The 19,050-nt window shown below is 41.8% G+C and overlaps 1 protein-coding gene across 1 annotated transcript in view; it reads left to right on the forward strand.

The window, feature by feature from the left end:
• The first annotated feature begins 525 nt into the window (after positions 1–525).
• LOC310754720 (rho GTPase-activating protein 7-like) overlaps positions 526–19,050 on the forward strand; it is an 89,566-nt gene continuing 71,041 nt past the window's right edge. Inside the window, exon 1 of the mRNA XM_083596844.1 lies at positions 526–745. Coding sequence (XP_083452970.1) covers positions 649–745 — 97 coding nt within the window. The 5' untranslated portion in view covers positions 526–648. The remainder of the gene's footprint in view (positions 746–19,050) is intronic.

A 19,050-nucleotide genomic window follows, 5' to 3' on the forward strand; every position in this document is an offset into this window, starting at 1 on the left:
CTGGTTTTCTTCTCTATGCAGTCAAGTCTTCTGGACCTCATCAAGAATAAAGCTTAATTTACCATTAGCTCTGCTTGTAATTTGTTCATAGTTAAGCATAAGACAACAAGACAGAAGCATGACCTTCAGAATGTTGTTTTAATTGATACACAAGCTCAGAAGAATTAACAATAGGTTTGAGCCACAGCATTAATTCCATACAGTGTAGAGATTGCTTTGCTTCATTCATACGGGGCTGGCACCAGACTTCTGGGGGCCATTGGCACACTGCTGTTGATACTACCACCCCATGGCCAAAACCACAGAGGATTTTTTTTTTCATCTGCTGTCTCTATAGCAGCATGACCACTACTACCACTCCCTCCCAGCCCTCTGGACAGCATTTTAGCAGTGGCCAGATAATTATGACATATTTTTAAAATAATCTTAATTTATCCACGCTGCCTATAGATCTATGAAATTTAGCCTTTACTTCTACCAAATTTATAGAGTTCATAGATCTATAGGCTGAAGCATTGCATTTTGGGTAAATGCGGCCTGCACAGGTGGGAGCCCAGTGTGGCTCCCATTTCAAAAGCGGCATAACGGCCTGCCTTCCAGTTAAAACAACAACAACAAAACCCATTGAAATAAATAGGAATTAAAGTAATGCTGTTTAAGAGGCTCAGACCCCCGTATGTTCTAAAATGGAGTGGAGGGAGACAGGGAAGAAACATGGGCAGGCCGTTTCCTCAGCTGCGATCAGGTAAGTCAGGAGCAGCCTTCCATTCAGGTACTGGGTTATTTGCATGCTATCATGTCATTTATTATAAGGCAACTTGCATGTAAAATTGTTTCCATCTGTGACAACTTGGATGCCACCATTAAAGCAGGGTCAGTACAGGGGGAATTTCTATCAGCGCTTTGTTTACTTTCTTGCCTCAATTCCCTCCTCGTTTATCTTTGTGGCCTATACAATCCCAGGCATTTTAGAGTCATGTCCATCTTGGCCAGAGATATCCAGTCAGGAGCAGTCATGAGGGGCTGATTTCTATGCCAGTAATGGTCACATTTCCTTATTAGAATAGTGAATTGTTCTAATGTTTTCTTAACGGATTTAGGCAGCAATCCTAACCCGATTTACCTGGGAGTAAGCCCCTCTGAATTCAGTGGGGTTTACTTCAGAGTAGACATAGTCAGGCTTGTGGTGTTAATTATTGAAAGCATTTATATGTATCTCTCAAAAAAGTTGGAAGTCGTTTATAATACAGTGGTACCTTGGTTAAAGAACAGCTTAGTTTGTGAACAATTTGGATTAAGGATACTGCAAACCCGGAAGTAGGTGTTTCGGTTTGTGAACTTTGCCTTGGAAGCAGAACATGTTCCGCTTCCTGTTGAGTGTGTTCCGTTTGTTAATTGAGTTCCCCACTGCTATGGGAAAGCACGCCTTGGGTTAAGAAGGCCTTGGTTTAAGATTAAGTTCGTAAACCAAGGTACCACTGTATACAAATTAAAGCAATTGTGTGAAATCATGAGCTAAGCAAGCCGGCAGAGGGTGCACAGAGAAAGACTCCCCCCCCCAAAAAAAAAAAGATTTTATGCACGCTGCTTGGAGTTTCATCACAGAAGGTGGGACAGCAGGATTAAAAAATAAAACTGAGAAAACACGTGGGAAGACATGAACTAAGCAAGCCAGTAGAGGGAGTACAGAGATCACTGTTTTCTGATCCTCCAGCGAAAGCACATGCAATCATTTTTCCTCTTGTAAGTATCCATGTCTTATTCTCACCCATGTAGAAGGGGCATGCAAACAACTACTTAAACAAGTTGTATCAGATGCATCCTGGTTAATGAAATTTGCACTACAGGAGCTGTGTACATGGTTTAAGTTATCTTCCTTTCCTTGGAAAAGCAGGGTGCATGAGTACCATAAGAATATTGGATTTATGTCAGCGTACTGTATAAACCTTGACATAAATCTCTGGCTAATGCTGTTGTTACTGTTATTTGTATGCCTTTTGCCCCTAGGCTTCAAGAGTGGGTTACAACAATAAATACAAAACTATCAAATATGAAAATAAATTCAGTTATCTACATTCTGTGGTCCTAGCATATTGACTATCAAAGGCCTGTTGAATAATACACATTTGAAACAAAGCAGGGTTTCAGCCTGCTGTATACCAAGGGGAGTGGTGTGCCCCAGCTGAGAAGGCCCACTGTCAAGTTACTGCTTCTTGAGCTTTGCTTACAGATGGCACTACTAGCAAGACCTTTCCAGCAGCTCTCAAATCATAGGCTGGCTGATACAGGGAGTTTCTTTCTCTAAAAGTTATCTCCAGTAAATTCACCTGCTTCTTCTGCCTACTGCTTCACATTCTAATTCCTCACTGGAGTTGTTGTTGCCAGCTACTTGGATAGCTGATCATCCACAGAGAGATCAGTTTGGGTCTCAGAGGGTGGGAGCAAAGATTCACAGTAAGAGCCAGAGGCACACACTTTTGCATTCTGGGAACAAGCACTAATCACAACTACGTATCTTGCCAATTCAAACAATGCCATGCTGCCAAAAGAAGTGTGAAAAATTAGTTAAACAATACAGAATATTTGGAAAGTCTCGTTTGGCACATGGGTAGTGTCACATACTACATTTTTCAATTTGTTCCTGCTTGGACAGTGTACACAATAACAGTTTTAATGTTAGATGATACAGAAATGACTAACTGTATTTAATCTTCAACCTCATTCTTAGCCGTTCAGTAACCAAATCAGATTCCTATCTGCGTTTAACTCCCTTCACCCAAGACTCCTCCTCATTCCTTTCTGGAACAGTTGTAGCAAAGAGGGCCATTGCTTGTAAACCCATCTGTTCATCTCCTCTTACTGAATATTTAAAATCTAGAAGGGAATTCCTGGTTAATCCCAATTGCGCAAACACAAAAACTAAGGAACGCTGTTGTTGGAGAAAGGCACTTGGAAGTGCATTTTACTGCTAAATAATCTTGGGGATCTTTTTTTGGACTGTGTTTCTGCAGATTGGTAGGCAAAAGACTGTCCCTGCCCCATGATATCAGCCTGCCTGATTTCTGAAATAGAGATCCTCCCCAATGCCCTGCCTTTATCTGAGGTGCATTTGATACAAAAGAGGCTGCTCTTCAGGTTAGCACCTAGGTTGCTGACTTCCATCCCCCAGAATATTTTTATAGCTTTCTAATACCTTTTTGTTTAGGCAGCCATTTCATCTGAGTCGACTGATTACTTTCTGCATTGTTGGGTTGCTTTCTATCACCTCTAAATTCATTTTATTTTAAATCAGTTGTTTTATGGCCTTGTCTTGGGCAGTATCCAAATAACACTTCCTTGTCAGCGCAAGGATTTAAACTTATGCAACAGAATTTTCTCCATGCACCCCCTAAATCTATTCTAGGGGTTCCCCCAACCCTGCAGAATAGATCTGGGGAGAATGTGTGGTTCATGAAGGGAGTCTTCAGTTGCACAATTGTAAATCCTTGCATGGATGGGATGCATTCGTTGAATACCACCTTTCTTTAATGGAATCCCTTATTTTATTGTGAGCCACCTAAATTGCTGTGTGTGCTAAAAGGTGAGCTAGACACCTCCACACCATACATTTAAAGCACATGTAGACCACTTCAACAGTTAAAGAATCCTGGGAGCTGTAGCTTAACCCCAAGAGAGCTGCAATTCTTAGCACACATAACTCCAATTCCCAGCTTCTTCGGTGCAAGCCATGTGCTTTAAATGTATGGTGTGGGTGTATTTATTTATAAATCTTATAAATAAAAATGAATGATACCTCATAAGTAATAGCAGCATAGCTTCTAAGTCTCATCTTAGTTATGGAATTTAAAACATATTTTGTTGCATTGTGCAAAATATGAGCAAGCCAGGGCTGAACTGATACTACCCTTGCTGGTACCTTTCCCGGGAAAATCAGAGGCTCACTATGTCAGGTTCCTGCTGGAAGACCGGACAAATGCTAGAACATTAGCAGTGGCAAAGTTTTTATCGGTGGTTGCAAGAACAAATGATCCCTATATTCTAAACAAAATGCTTGTTTAACTTGGAGGTAGGCTGTATGAATTGTGTACTGCTTTGTAATGATTTGTTGGGTCTCTGGACCGTAATAAAGGTTGATGAGTTATGGAATTATTATTATATAAAGTGCTCTGTATCAGAAAGCCACAGTAAAACTGTGGAGCTCTCCTGTAATTATTTGGGACCTGCTCTCTTGTTTGCAGAGATGGACTTTGTACCTCTATTGTTACTTGCATATGAAAGCAATAATTACAGAACTGAGGCACTTTGGGTGTGGCGGGGGGTGAGAGAGGATTAATTTCTCCCCAGCTATGCCCATAGAATGAGAAAGGATAGTTGTGGGTTAGAGGTTTAGGGCCTCAGAATAAGGTTCCCTACAGAGGCCACATGTCCTTTGCATTTGGCCCTTGTGGTCTTCCCCAAAACTGCTGCAGATACCGTATTTTTCCCTCTATTACACGCAGATTTTTTCTCCTAAAAAGTAAGGGGAAATGTCTGTGCGTGTTATAGAGCGAATGTGTGGTCCCTGGAGCTGACAAGCGCGAGTGAAGGCAAAAATCAGGCAAATATCAAATCGTCCGGAGAAGGGAGGAAAGAGGAAGCTGCTGCTTTCCTGCATTCTGCCTCAGGGTCTTACTGCCCACCCGCTTCTGTTTCCTTACTGTGTTTGCTCAGACGGAACAAAGAGCAGAGAAAACCCCTCCCCTCCAGGCAAGCAGAGTGGAAAGCTCCTCTCCGTGCGTCTGGGACTCGAAGGCAACATGCAGGTTGGGGGGGGGGGAGAGAGAGAGAGCTGGCTGGCTTGTGGGGGGGGGACTTTTGCCTTCCTTTCCTCCCTCCGGTAAAACCCCTCTCCTGCATTCTTAGCCAGCTGCTTCTCTGCACACCCCTCTCCTTGTCGCTTCTATGTTTTTCCTTCCCTCCCTACTTAAAACGTGGTTCCAATCACGGATCCACATGGATCCTCAGGATCTTTGCATTGAGTCACCCCAAATTCACCATCAGATCACATAGCATGTCCATGGCTACAGCCTGCACCAAAAAAATCACGCACCCACTGTTGCCTGGGGCTGCAATGGTGCAAAAACGTGGTTACAAAGCATGGATCCACATGGATCCTCAGGATCTTTGCATTGGGCTACCCCAAACTCACCGTCAAATCACATGTCTGTGGCCGCAGCATGAAGCACAAAAATGATACATCCACTGTTTCATTCAGAATTTTTTTTTCTTGTTTTCCTCCTCTAAAAACTATGTGCGTGTTATGGTCAGGTGCGTGTTATCGAGCGAAAAATACGGTAAGTCATTTTTCCCCTTTTGAAGCTGAGCTAGCAGTAGTGCTGCCAAGAGCTCCAGCTGAAGAGCAAAAGGTCTTGGAACTGTAGCTTGCGGAAAATCTATGTCTTCTCTCCGTTCATTCTGGAATAGTGCCAAGGGTGAACTAAAGCCAAATGTATGAGATGTCTTATTCAAGAAATCAACATTTGTTGTGCAACACACACACACACACACACCCTTATCACAGCACTGATGTAGGAAACTTCCTGTAACCACGGCAACATGTTAGATTTTACTTTCATTTGAAAGTGTTATCTTGTACTTAAAATGTTGGCTGTGAAAACTGGGGGATCAGTTTGTTCTACAGTCAAAACTTCCTGGATTTGAGAGAGGCTTCCCATGGAAAAGAAAACCCCAGCATTTCTGTTAAATCTCCTCACCAAACTCAGAAAAGTCTTACTTGTTTATTTAAAGGATACCATTTCAAATGTAACAGTGTGTTTTAATTAACTTTTCTTCCTCCATTTGCCTCTCTTCCTGCCAAATAAATTGTTAAGAGTGCAAGTCTATGTACTCAGAAGTAAGTCCCGTTGAATTCAGTGGGGTTTACTCTCACAATGCCTAGTATTAAAGTTGAAATGGATTGCCTGGGTTTCCCCATTACTGAAAACATTTCACGTTTTAATTTCATTGATTAATTTCAGCATGTGTGCAGAGTGCCTAGAGAATGGTCAGAATGTATAGGACACTTCATTAAATATAAAAAAAATATTTCTACTATAATCATAATAATTTTATTGAAGTTTTTCACGGTGTACAGAAGCCAAGAAAGCATCCAGAAAGTCTCTAGGTAATATCAGTCTCAGCATTCCTCCATGTCCCATGACAATAGAATTGATCCAAAGTGATGCAGTTTTCCATCCCACTGGTTTAAATGGGAAAGGAGTAAGTATGTTGGAACATAGGAAGCAGAATCAGACCATTGGCCCATCAAGTTTAGTATTGTCTACACTGGCTAGCAGCAGCTCTCCAGGGTTTCAGACCAGAGACTTTTCCCAGTCCTACCTGGAGACTGAACCTGAGGTCTTTCTGCACGGAAAGCAGATATTCTATCCCTGACTTGTAGCCCTTCCCCCAATAGAAGGTCCTATTGACTTTTAATTAAGAATACTAATAGGGTTACCTTTACCTGGATCACATCCATAAGCAGCAAGACAAGTTTGTTATGCAATTATAACAAAAATCTCCCCTGCAGGGGCCGGGGAGCTTTTCTCCATCAAGCTAATAAGGGTGTTTTTTGTTGAGATCAGGACCAGGAAAGGAATTGTGAAAGCTCTCCTCCTTGCATGCTGTAAAAAATTACATGCAGTTAGTGTTTTTTAAAAGGGACGTGGGTGGCGCTGTGGGTAAAACCTCAGTGCCTAGGACTTGCCGATCGTATGGTCGGCGTTTCAAAGCCCCGCGGCGGGGTAAGCTCCCGTCTTTCGGTCCCAGCTCCTGCCCACCTAGCAGTTCGAAAGCACCCCTAAGTGCAAGTACATAAATAGGTACCGCTTTATAGCGGGAAGGTAAACGGCGTTTCCGTGTGCGGCGCTGGTGCTGGCTCGCCAGAGCAACTTCGTCACGCTGGCCACATGACCCGGAAGTGTCTGCGGACAGCGCTGGCTCCTGGCCTCTTAAGTGAGATGAATGCACAACCCTAGAGTCGGACACGACTGGCCCATACGGGTACCTTTACCTTTTACTTTAGTGTTTTTAAGTATAGTTTCAAATGATGATGTGCTTAGCATCTCTTCCAGTTTGGTTCTTCGACTGTAACATTCCTCAGGACAGGAACCTGCCCTTTGTGCTTTATAGTGTTATGAGCATTGATATTAGTATCAGTGGACTTAAACGTTTGTGGATGCCTTTTTCCTTCTAGCCATAAGCTGATCCAATGTATAGAATACGCATTTGGATAGCCCATACTTGATGTACACCTTGGTATTTAGGTTATCTGAAGCAACTAATGCATTTTTTAAAGATGCATTTTTTACACGCACAATCACTTAAGAAGGACAGTTAAGGCTGAAAGCCCGTGCAATCCTGAAATAAGCAGGGCTTACTTCTGAGCAATCATGCATTCAGCTGAGCTCTAAGTGGTATTCTTTGTAATGTTCTGGAGAATATGCTTTCAATCCCCACCTAACAATTACGTTAATATCAGGGGTGCAGTGAAAATTAGCATATAAATCGGATTCAGAATTTTATCTGAAACACCTCTCTCTTCACCAATAGGGTTGCTAGCGGCTAAAGTTGAGATTGTGCCTGCTACTTTAAAAGCTCATAAAGACCCTAACTGTTATGTTCCTCTTTCACGTGATGTAAAAGCCATTACTGGAACAACAGTGGAATACACTGCAAGTTTAGTGCTCATTTCTGTGTTCTTTGCTTCCATTAATAATCTATTTGCAGATAATATGGAAATGAGTGCTAAACTTGTGCTATATTCCCATATAGTTCTGGAAGTGGCTTTTACATTGTGTGAAAGCTCAAACCTAATGTAGAAATTAACAGGGAAATGTGAAAATGGAATAAACTGTCGTGTGAATGCAGTGCTTGATTTCTTTTTTGTTTATTTATAATTTTCATTTATGTGTATTACAATTATTCAATCATAGTTTTAACATTTCAAACTCCAACTCCCTTCCCCTTCTTTCTGTGATTCTTTACATTTCTTTTCACCTTCCTGCATATTCCAAATTATCTCAACATACTCTTTTATATGTTCCCGTACATATCGATATATATTTTGAAACTGCAGGTTTTTACATTAATCCTGATTCCTGCCAATGTCTTAATCTGTTTACAGTTTGTTTGTAAATAATAAACCATTTCCATTCCTTCGTTTAAAAATTGTTATCTTGATTTCTCATTCTCCCGATAAGTTTTGCCATTTCTGCATAGTCCATTAACTTCTGTATCCATTCTTCTTTCGTCAGGACCTCTTCTTCCTTCTATTTTTGGGCAAATAACATTATTGCAGCTGTGGTTTCATATATAAATGCATTTCTATAATGTTTAGGTAGTTCTGATCCCATGATTCCCAAAAGAAAAGCTTCTGGGTTTTTTAAAAATAAATATTATCTTAAACATCTTTTTCAATTCATTCTATATCATTTCTCATTAAGCTTTAACCTTATTACAAGACCACCACATATGAAAAAATACCTTCTTTCTCTTTACATTTCCAGTACATATTCAATTTGGATTTGTATATTTTTGCCAATCTACTAGGTGTTAGGTACCATCTATATAACATTTTCATAAAGTTTTCTCTTAAACTATAGCATGCTGTAAATTTTATATCCATGTACCATAAACGTTCCCATGCATCCATTTCTATATTATGACCAATATCTATTGCCCAGCGCAGTGCTTGACTTCTGCTTGTTCTGTTGTACAGGACAGAAGGATGAGCAGCAGGTTAGAAGGTGGTGCTTATCTGAGCTATTTAAAGAGACAGGTAGAGCATCTTAGTTACGGTAGTTTCAGGCAGCCTTAACCTCTGGGAGCTCTTTAAGAAACACATTTCTAAATACCCCCAGAGACTGCCATTTTAAACACCACCTGTTTAATTAGGTTACACAACTAATCACCCAGATCTCTTGGAATATTGTCTCTGTTTGAATTGGCTTCCAGAGCCATTTTCTCAATTTGCTTTGGGCTTCTTTCCTAAGAAGCTGTGAGATGAAGACCTTCCATACTATTACATCTTAGAAGTAGAAGGTGAGTACTCTCTGTACTGCCTCTTTTCACGATCTGCATTCCGAGTTATCATCTCTCTCTGCTGCTGGTGGTAGAGGAAAAGTGGAACAGAATGGGACAGAGCAGAATGGATCTCTGCTGTTTCAAAACTGGATTACACCAGTGGAAACAACTGAGATGAAGATTTGTTAATCCACCAAAGTGAGTCATATTCTAGGGAAAATGCTTTGGGAAAGAAACTAATTAATGTTTTGGTTGTTGTGTGATTACAATATCTAGGATGGGAACGCATGTGCAATACTACCAATAATTAGCTTATTCTGAGTAAATGTATTTAACATTTAACATAATGCTGAGATTTCCACACCTGAATGGCAGCTATGTGGTTTGCTAAATGGAGAGGCATTCTATCACACAGGTGGAACTTGTTAAAAATCAGGTACTGCAGCTGAGGAAAGAAAACAGAAAAGGGGGGAGGCTCCTTTGTCTGATATTTTGGTGAAGTCACCCAAAAATGTTTAGAAGTTGCTTTGAGTGAATTTTTGAATGGTGCGATTTGAAGAGAGAATAGATGTAAGTCTAAAGGGAGGGAGGGTGGGTTGTTGGTGTGTGGTGTTAATTGTGCTTCTCCAAGGCATGGAATGCTGAATAATTTTAACAAACACAAAAATTCTCAACCATTGATGTCTATGCTATTTGATCTGAGAGTGTCCCACACTTGGTAGACCACACTGGAAATTCTGACAATCAACTTAATTAACTTGTAGCACCTCACTGCAATGCTTCTGTTAAGGCTTAATGTTTCTTTAACACCTGGTTTTCCTTGAGCTAATTCTTAGGTAGCTTTCTGCCTGCATTGGCCTCATTAATTCATCTGGTACTTTACAGATATAGTAGGAGAAGAAGGTGAAACTAAAGAATGGGAGAGAAGGGTGGTGAAGAACCCAGAGTTGGGCTAGGAAATGTTCAAAGTTGGTAATTTCTGGCAGTTACATAGTATAAAAATATGTAATCAGTATAAAATACTCTCTAAAACACAGTAACCCTGGGTGGTGGGGATTTTTTTCCTCATTCAATAACTCTCAACTCTAAGCATTTCCTGATGATAAAACAACAGGGGCCGATCTTATTCCCAGTGGGTGGGGTGTTCTGATCCTGAGATGTGGGAGGCAGGAAGGAGGGAGTTAAATGAAAACCATATGTTGTCTGACTTTGCCTCTGTTAGATTTCTGAAGTTTTATAGTAGAAAAAGACAGATACTAGATTTAGTTATTGGTTAGCATGAACGGCTCCTGGAAATCTGTCTCAAATGCTCAGATAGATGCAAGACCAAATGTGTCTCCTTTGCCATAGGTGCAGGAATTTTAGTGGTTTGTCAATGCTGCTAAATCACAATAAGGCTGCATTCAGACGTGGAGCTTACTGCAATAGTTTTCCTGAGTATAATGCTAGCACTTCTATCCCAATTTCTCACGTTCCTTTTCCACCGCAGTACCTTGTTGTGTTATGTAACTGTGGCTTTTGGATCAATACACAGTACAGTGGTACCTCGTGTTACAGACGCTTCGGGTTACAAAATCTGCTAACCAGGAAGTGGTTGCTCCAGGTTAAGAACTTTGCCCCAGGATAAGAACGGAAATCACGTGCCAGCAGTGCAGCAGCAGCAGGAGGCCCCATTAGCGAAAGCACGCCTCAGGTTAAGAACTGTTTCAGGTTAAGAATGGACCTCCGGAACGAATTAAGTTCTTAACCCGAGGTACCACTGTACTGCCTTGTCATGTTAAATTTGAAATGGTGGGAAAGAGCTGTCTGAACAAGGATGCCAACAGGATTTCCTGGGCCTGGTACAGTGTATGTGGTTTGGGGCCCCATCAGTCTATAAGAGCTGCTGCTTATATTCACTTAGGCTATACGAGTTCTTGGTGCTTGAAACCAAAGGAGGGAGGCTGTGGCTATTGTGCCACAGCCATGAGGTTTTGGGTGTTAATTTCCATTTCTTGAGTCATTGATAACATGGGTTTGTAGGTTTACAAAAAAGGAATGCCATATTGTATTTTTGAAATAGTATGCTTACTTTAAATACCATTGACTTCAGCTATACGATTTTGTGCTGGATTATAGCCTTTATTTTTACTTCCTGCTTCAGTAGTAGCCCTCAAAGTGGCATCTATAAAACTGTTCTTGATACTGGCCAATGCTTGCTCTTTTTACTGCCTGATGACAGTAAAACGTGTCAAGTGCCTTGGACTCAGTATAATATTGAGACAGGCCATGGTATCTTGGCACTGTTATCAATCCATGTGTACATGTGTATTCTTATTTTCTTTAGATATATCAAATTAATCCCACCCCAGTCCCCAGGATCATTAAGCGGAGACAACGTTATTATTGACCCAGAAAAGAGTTTGTTTTGTTATCTCTTCTGCAGACTGAGAATTCTTGGACAGATCTGCAAGACAACAGGAAATGTGCTAAAAATTAAGTGAACAATCAGTTCTTGTTCTCATGCTTGAAATGGCTTGATGCAACTCTATATTAGAAATGCTTTCTCTTAGATTCAGGAAACCAAGATAGCTGAGCAAGGTTACATTTTCCTCATATTGCATGCCTAACTGGCAAGTTCAAACTGTGCATGCTGCAAAATAGAATGACTTGCAGTGTGATCCTTTCCCCCATGCTCAGTGCTGCTGGATTAGGGTTAGGTTTAGGAGATGTGTCCCTCTGTCGGGCTCCACCAGTAGGAGGCTTTGTCACTGTGGAGGTCCCTGCTGCAGCTGCTGAAAGAACATAAAGTGGAGAAGCTCCTACCAGCAGCAGTGTTCCTGCTGACAGTAGCTTGCTTAGATCCTGAAACAGGATGTTACTGGGGTGAGGACGGAGCAGAGGCAGCCATGGATTCACCAGAACCACAGCCTCATTATCCATCTGAGAGGGAGCCAGTTTGGATCCTATTACTGTCCCAGCCTGGAGCTGCAACAGCAAAAAAATTGGGGGTGGAACAAGTGGCCCCCTTCCACTCTGGCCTTCAGAAGCCAACAGAGCTGCAAATTCTATTGTGAATTTGCTAATCCATGCCTCCTGGCCACTCTTTCTGCCCATATATATATATTTGACATACACCGTGTGATGTGTGGAAACTGGTATTTCCATTCTAGTAATCATTGACTGTTTTGAAACTAGTGTATATTCCGAGTGGGAGGCAGTGGAAGACAGGAGTACCTGGCGTGCTCTGGCCCATGGGGTCACAAAAAGTCGGACACGACTAAAAGACTAAACAACAACAACAACTTAGCGTATGTAATCCAGGCAGTTTCATGGAAAGAACTTGGTGGCATTAGACCTTGATGTTTACCCTCTGATTTGCTCCATAGGAACAAATAGGAACACAGGAAGCTGCTTTACGTCAAGCCATACATGATCTAGCCCAGCACTCGCTGGCAGCAGCTCTCCAGTGTCTTGGGCAAGATCTTGCTCCTCACCTGCACCTGTTCGTTTTAAATGGAGATGAACTCAAGACCTTCTGCTTGCAAAGCAAATGTTCTGCTACTGAGCTGTGGTCACCCCTGCCCCTTTGTTGTAGATGTTTCTCCCTATCTCTAGTTTTAGGTCTGTTCTGTATTTTGGAATGTGGATATTTTATCTCTAACTGTTGAAACAGTTGCTGTTTTGGCCCCCAGAGACGTTGGCACAACAATATGAGTTAAACCAGCCCTAAGATTTGTAGCATATCTGCTAAGGGATTTATGGGTTATAAATGCAATCAGTTGCCATGATAGAAACTGCAAAACAAATAGCTTTCTAGTACAAGGGAAGGCAAAATTCAGAGAAGGAATCTCCATTTCATAATTAAAATTAATGAATGATCATGCATCTGAAATCACAGGTTCCTTACCTCAGTTTTCCTATTGCAGCACATGAAACAGAGAGCGCGCCATCTTTTTTGGCAATCCAATGGCGCTATTCTTGCTAATCATTGCAAGGCAAATGGTCTCTTGTGGCAAGTCAAACACTCTTCCATGTGAAGTCTAGGAAATACTATTTTTCACACAAGGATTATCCCCTCTGAACCACGCAGGGTTATCTAGGAATGGATATTGAGCATATGATGATTAAATGGCAAAATGCACATATTCTAAGTGATAAGCCTACCAGTCATAGGAAGGTTTGAAAGGGAATTCCAGCTGCAGCTACAAAGGAAAAAGCTGGAGCATGCTCCTGAGCCTTTCTCTGCAGCCATGGCTTGTATTTTCAATCACCTGGTGTCATGTGATGTTGGATAATTGACAGGAGGGTGACTTCATCTACCTGTCCAAGGGGCCCACAGAGCCCTCAGGCCAGATCAACACCTCTCTGGATCAAGTGGTACTGTAAAAAGCAGAATATTTGTTTTTTGTTTTGTAGCTTCACTGCTCTAATTGATCTAGCACTATACTGGCGATCCACTAAAGAACTGGGAGGATCTGAACCATGTCCGTAGCCAAGGGGGGGGCAAGGAGGGGTAACTGCCCCCCCAATAATTTTTTAAAATAAAAATACATAGCAAACTGAGGTTCTGCCCCTGCTAACAAAAGGCCTCCTCCCCCCAACAAAAACCCTGGCTGCGCCCATGATCTGAACAATATGTGTGTGCTTTTGTTCTTTGTGCCCCACAGTAAAACATGTTCCCCGCTGCTGGAGATATCAAGCTAAAACACCTTTCAAACACAGGAATAGCTTGATATTGACTAGGATACCTTGGGGGCCCTTTAACGTAAATCCTTTCGCTCTCCCACATTCACTACTGTTGATGCTATTTTTTCTTTTGAATCTGCTTTCCTTCAGTTCTGTCTGATGATAATTCCATTCCTTCTAAGGAAGGATCTCCCTTAACTTGTATGTGTGTGAGAGAGCGTGAGCGTGAATGCACTACTGCCGAGCTGACACACGGTGGCTACAATTTGCCCCAATTCCAGTGTCATCCAAATATCTCTGTACTCCCATAAGTTCACCCCCCATAAATTTATTTATTTATTTCTGAGTTTTTTAAGGTAGATTACAAAGAGGAAAATAATGATAAGGCAATATTATATGGTCAGTTAAAGTACAGAAGAATACTTATTTTCAAATAGCTTAATTAGATTGATAGACATTGGTTTAATAAAGATAACATATAAAATTATAAATATTATGCATTTCTAGCTAATTTAAAATGACACAACCAAGTGCTTAAACTGTAATAAAATAGTATAGCTGTAGCGTATAGTTTCTGATATGAAATACAAATTTGTTTGTTCATGCACTTTGTTCTTGCACACCCATTCCCTCCAAATACTATCACTTGATCAAGATGAGGACTTAATTTAAGGCTGTGCTGGGTAGTGTTAGTTCAAGACTGGCCAAGAACAGTTCCCTAACCCAAGTGACTATACAATGGCAATCCAAGATACACAACCCAGGATCCCTTGAAATGTCGTGGAGGTAATTCTTGGCATTTGCATGGCTGTGCACAAGGTGAGGGTTGTGCCCTGGCCTGACTGGCAAGTTGCAATGGATTATTGGGTGCATGTCTCAGATCTCATGCTGCTTCATTGGCATCCATGAAAAACCTGTTGCCTCCAGCAACGATTTGAGTTGCTTGTGCTGCTGACACCAGCTCTGTTCATTCAGCAGAAGGAACTGAGAAGAATGGAAGGAATCTGCCACCTTTCATCCTCTCCCAGCCTCCCTGCAGTGTATACTCAGCAGGATGTAAATTTCTGTTGGCTGGCTAGTCCTCCTGAACTACAAATTGTGGACTGTGTCCTTCTATTCAGTGTCTTGGCCCTTGCTGCATGAGTGCCTCCTTAACTCATCAAGTTGTGCTTCTGCTTGGCTGTGACTGGGTCCAACTCTCTGCAGGAGTAGCACAATTCATGTGGTAGGCAAGGGAACAGATTTGAGCTGGCCTGAGCACTTTTTGAAAGCTTGCTTCTGTTTTTTCCCCCTCCACCCTTGCAGCATGAACAGCCAGGATATTTGGAGAGCTGTGAATAGTTCGGAAGGGCACAAAATCCTTATTGAGGCAACAGGGACTTGAGGCAACGAACCGTGTACTTCAAACTGTGTGTCTGTGTATGTTGAGAGAAGGTGCAGTGGGAACCTAGCGAAGTAGGTTACCTTCCTTGGTAGTGTGGAATTCGGTCCTGCTTGTATTGCTCTTTTGCAAAACTTGTTGCAGCTTTGCTTGCTGCAGTGCTCTGAGAAGCTCTGTGTGTGTGTGTGTGTGTGGCTTTCCAGTCAGCAAAAACTCACTTCAGACTCGAGGATCTATTTCCTCTCGCTCTCTTTCTCCATGCTGCCAAACTGAGCCAGGTCCTCTGAAGAGCAGCTCATTCCTGTACAAGCAGTTGGCCTCCTCGAGGGGCCCTGACCTTATTAGCAGTAAGGGGATGCTTCTCTGCCACTTCCAGGGAGGGAGGGTCATGAGAAGCAGCCATGAACGTGATGAGAATGTAAACAAAGGGCCAGATGCACCTTCCCAGACCTACATGGGGGACAGTTTCCTGAGGTGATACAAAATTCGACTTTACAGAACTGTGTTTCGTGTTGTGTAGGGTCTCCCTTTCCCTTTTGATTTGCTTGCCCAAAAGGTAAGACTAACAGTGTTTGAGTCTTGCTGACATAACTCATTCCCTTTTACTGAATAATTAAACATAACTGTAGCCTTTTTTTTGGCTTTGAGTTATCCTTAGAATGCTAATGCCACTTGTGAAGGGGGTCTGTGGGGACCCACCAGAGGGCATTTTGATCAGGGTCCTCTCAGTCCTTAACCCCATGCTGCCTGGATGTGACGTAAGAGGGGTGTGTAATTCATTATATTTAAGAGCTGCATTGGTCTCTCCAATTTATTCTGTACCAACCTGAAGGCTATGTAACTTGTCAATTAAGTTGCTTGCCTCCTGTTCTAACACTGATCAGTCTTCCCACTGCTAGAAGAGGTGGGGGTGGGGGGTAATAAATGAGTGTTGTGTCTTTTAGCAATAACTAAAGTGGAGTGCAGGATATTCCTATTAAGCATTTGGTATCTTTTATTCGCAGGATCAGCTGAGCTCATTAAAGCTAATCTCCTAATATCTTCTACAGAGGCCTATTGCCACATGTATTGCTATGAGTTTAGAGGGGTAGGCTGTATGCCTGAACCCCCTTCTAATTCCTGGATCCAGACCAGATTCAAGTTCTGGAATAGCCAGGCTACCTTCCTGGTGTGGTAACTCGCCTCCAAGTATAGCCCATTAAGGTAACAAAGGAAGCGGCTCTGTGCCAGACAACAAATGGGCGGGTAGATAGAAATACAAAAGGCCTGAGTTGGGAGTTGACTTATGTGAACTAGAAGCTAGAAGTAAGGCTGAAGGCTGGACAGCTGGGACACAGAACGATGCCAAATATGTGCTAGAATCCAAGGCTGGGGCTATGGGAGAAGCAAGACTATCTTGGGGTGTTAATGCTGTGAGCCTGTCCATCATAGGCTCAGGTTATATATATGTGTACATAAACCAAATATCATAAAGACATCACAGTCTCCGCTGTCTCTCATTTCAAGGAGAAAAACAACCCCTGGGGAAGTGCCTGGAACCCCTGGAATCTCACACCACTCAGTGACTGGGGTGGCGTAAAACAGTATTATAGTTACAAATCGGCCACTTGACAGCAGGTGGAGTCTAGCCCATGTCCTCCCTTTCTTCAGCTTTGCTTAGAAAGTAAATGTCAGCCTGATTCTGAGTATGGAGACTAACCTTTTCTCTTCTCATATGTGCATACATGAAATTGAATAAATAAGCAGACTCTCCACTATGTTGAAGGAATTTAGTACAAAGGGGCCCACTTGGGAAAGATGTCTCTTGGCACAATCAGGGGAAGTGGTGATAAAATCCCTTTTTAAAATATACTTGCAAACAAATGCCAGAAAACTGGAGCTACATTAAAAGAGATTTCTGAAGAAATAAAATGGAAAGACTGCTGGGTGGCAGTGGTTTATAAGTCCTGCTTAATCTGCATGCTAAAGTTCTTCAGGAAAAAGGAGCTTAATGAAAAATGCTAATTACTGAAATCATGTATTCATTAGTACCGTAGCTGCAGCATGAGACACTTGAAGGAAGAATTTCTAAAGTATTTTTGGTGGTATTCTTAACTGAGAAAGCCAGTTAGCTGTTTGACTGCTGCTTCTTTCCCAGGTCTCAACTGCTGTTGTACCACATATGAGAATCAAATCCTGAACTGGCTGCTGTAAAATTCTGCAGATCAATGTCCAAGAATTATTACAACAGACTTCAAGAAGCAATGTATTAGGATGGCGCTGTGCCATTTACAGAGGGCATTTCCTATGGCCCTCTTAATCAGATGCTCAGTAGTGAGCCACAAAAGAGAGCCTTTCCGTGGTGGGCCCCTAGATAGGGATTTTTTTCCGCAGGAAAGCCTGCCTGCCGCTATGTTGTTACTGATTTGGTACTAGGTCAAGACTTCTCTGTTCCAATACCTGGCTTTAAGGTCTTGTAGTACAGTTGGTGGTTCAAATGGCAACATTAAATGGCTGTTTTTGTTCTGTGGTATGTCTATAGTCTTGAATTCTGATGGCTGGTTGCATCTCAAGTTTATTTTACAGCATGGTTTTATTGTAATTTTTATTCTCTTTTCTTTAGTACAATGTCTTGAGAATTTATGAGGTGTCTCATAAATATAATTGTGATACATCCTTTGTAGATGTGAGTTGAACAGTGAGTCCTCTGCCTTGCAATATTAATTCCTTTGTCCTCTTTCCTCCCTGCCTTACTTCCTCCACAGTCCTTTTTGCAAACTTAGGTGGGTGATGGGGTGATGGATCATGACTTATACAGTGGTACCTTGGTACCTGAAAGGCTTGGCTCCCAAACGTCGCAAACCTGAAAGTAAGTGTTCCGGTTTGCGAATCTCTTTCAGAAGCCAAACATCCGAAGGGGCTTCCACTTGAGTGCAGGAAGCTCCTGCAACCAATCAGAAGCAGTGCCTTGGTTCGCGAACGGTTTCAGGAGTCGAATGGACTCCCAGAACGGATTAAGTTTGAGAACCAAGGTACCACTGTATTGAATTTGTTGGTCACCTTTCTACAGGGAAAAACAAAACTGTACCAAAGATAGAAGAATAAAAATGAAGCATTCCATTTTAAAAGTTTCATACTGTTAAAATATGAAACCCAGTCTCAATATGGCAATCATGTCATAGTTGTGTACATATTGCATCTTTTAAAGCACATTCTCCCCCCTCCCCAATATTTCTGGCATTGTAGTTTGTTAAGGATTGCTGAGAATTGTAATTCGATGAGAGGTAAACAACAATGGCCAGAATTATTTGAGGAGGAAAATGGGCTTCACATGTGCTTTAAGGATAAGAGTGTGTTCACAACCTTTGGTGTTTGACCTTGTGAACTAGCCTTTAGGCCAGCAGGTAGTTAATTGCCTAATACTTGTCTGTGAAGCGAGTGCAAAATCACTGTGTGAACAACGCGGATTCTGAGTTGGCAGGTGACTGAAAGTTTTATTAGAGAAAACTACAAGTTTATTATATATGCAAGTGGATGGGAATTGGTCAACCTATGTTATTCTGTTACTAAATTATAAGAAACATCTTATATTAGAGCCAAATGATGTGGCAGATTTAACATTTCTTCTTCCCTTGCTGTGCTCACATGCGGTGGTCTCTTCTTATGGAGCTTAGAGGCCTTTTTTAGCCCACAGTCTCCAACAAATTTGGTAAGAATACCCTTGTAAATGGCTTGCCCATTTGCAGCTCTTTCCTAGTAGCTGAACCCTGGGGAAGAAGCCATGTCCGTACAAGTCCTGAAGTCTGGCAATAAGAGAACAAGATAGTTGTTGGAGACTTTTAAAAGCAATTGTTTTTGTTTTGTAGTTCTTGACTAGAACCACTTCCTCTTTCGTAGGAATAGTGTCTGCTAATGCAGCACAGAGCCACTTCTCACTATTTTTAGTTGAAAAGCTTTGT

Source organism: Podarcis filfolensis (assembly GCF_964270895.1).
Source record: "Podarcis filfolensis genome assembly, chromosome: 2".
Classification (NCBI taxonomy): Eukaryota; Metazoa; Chordata; class Lepidosauria; order Squamata; family Lacertidae; genus Podarcis; species Podarcis filfolensis.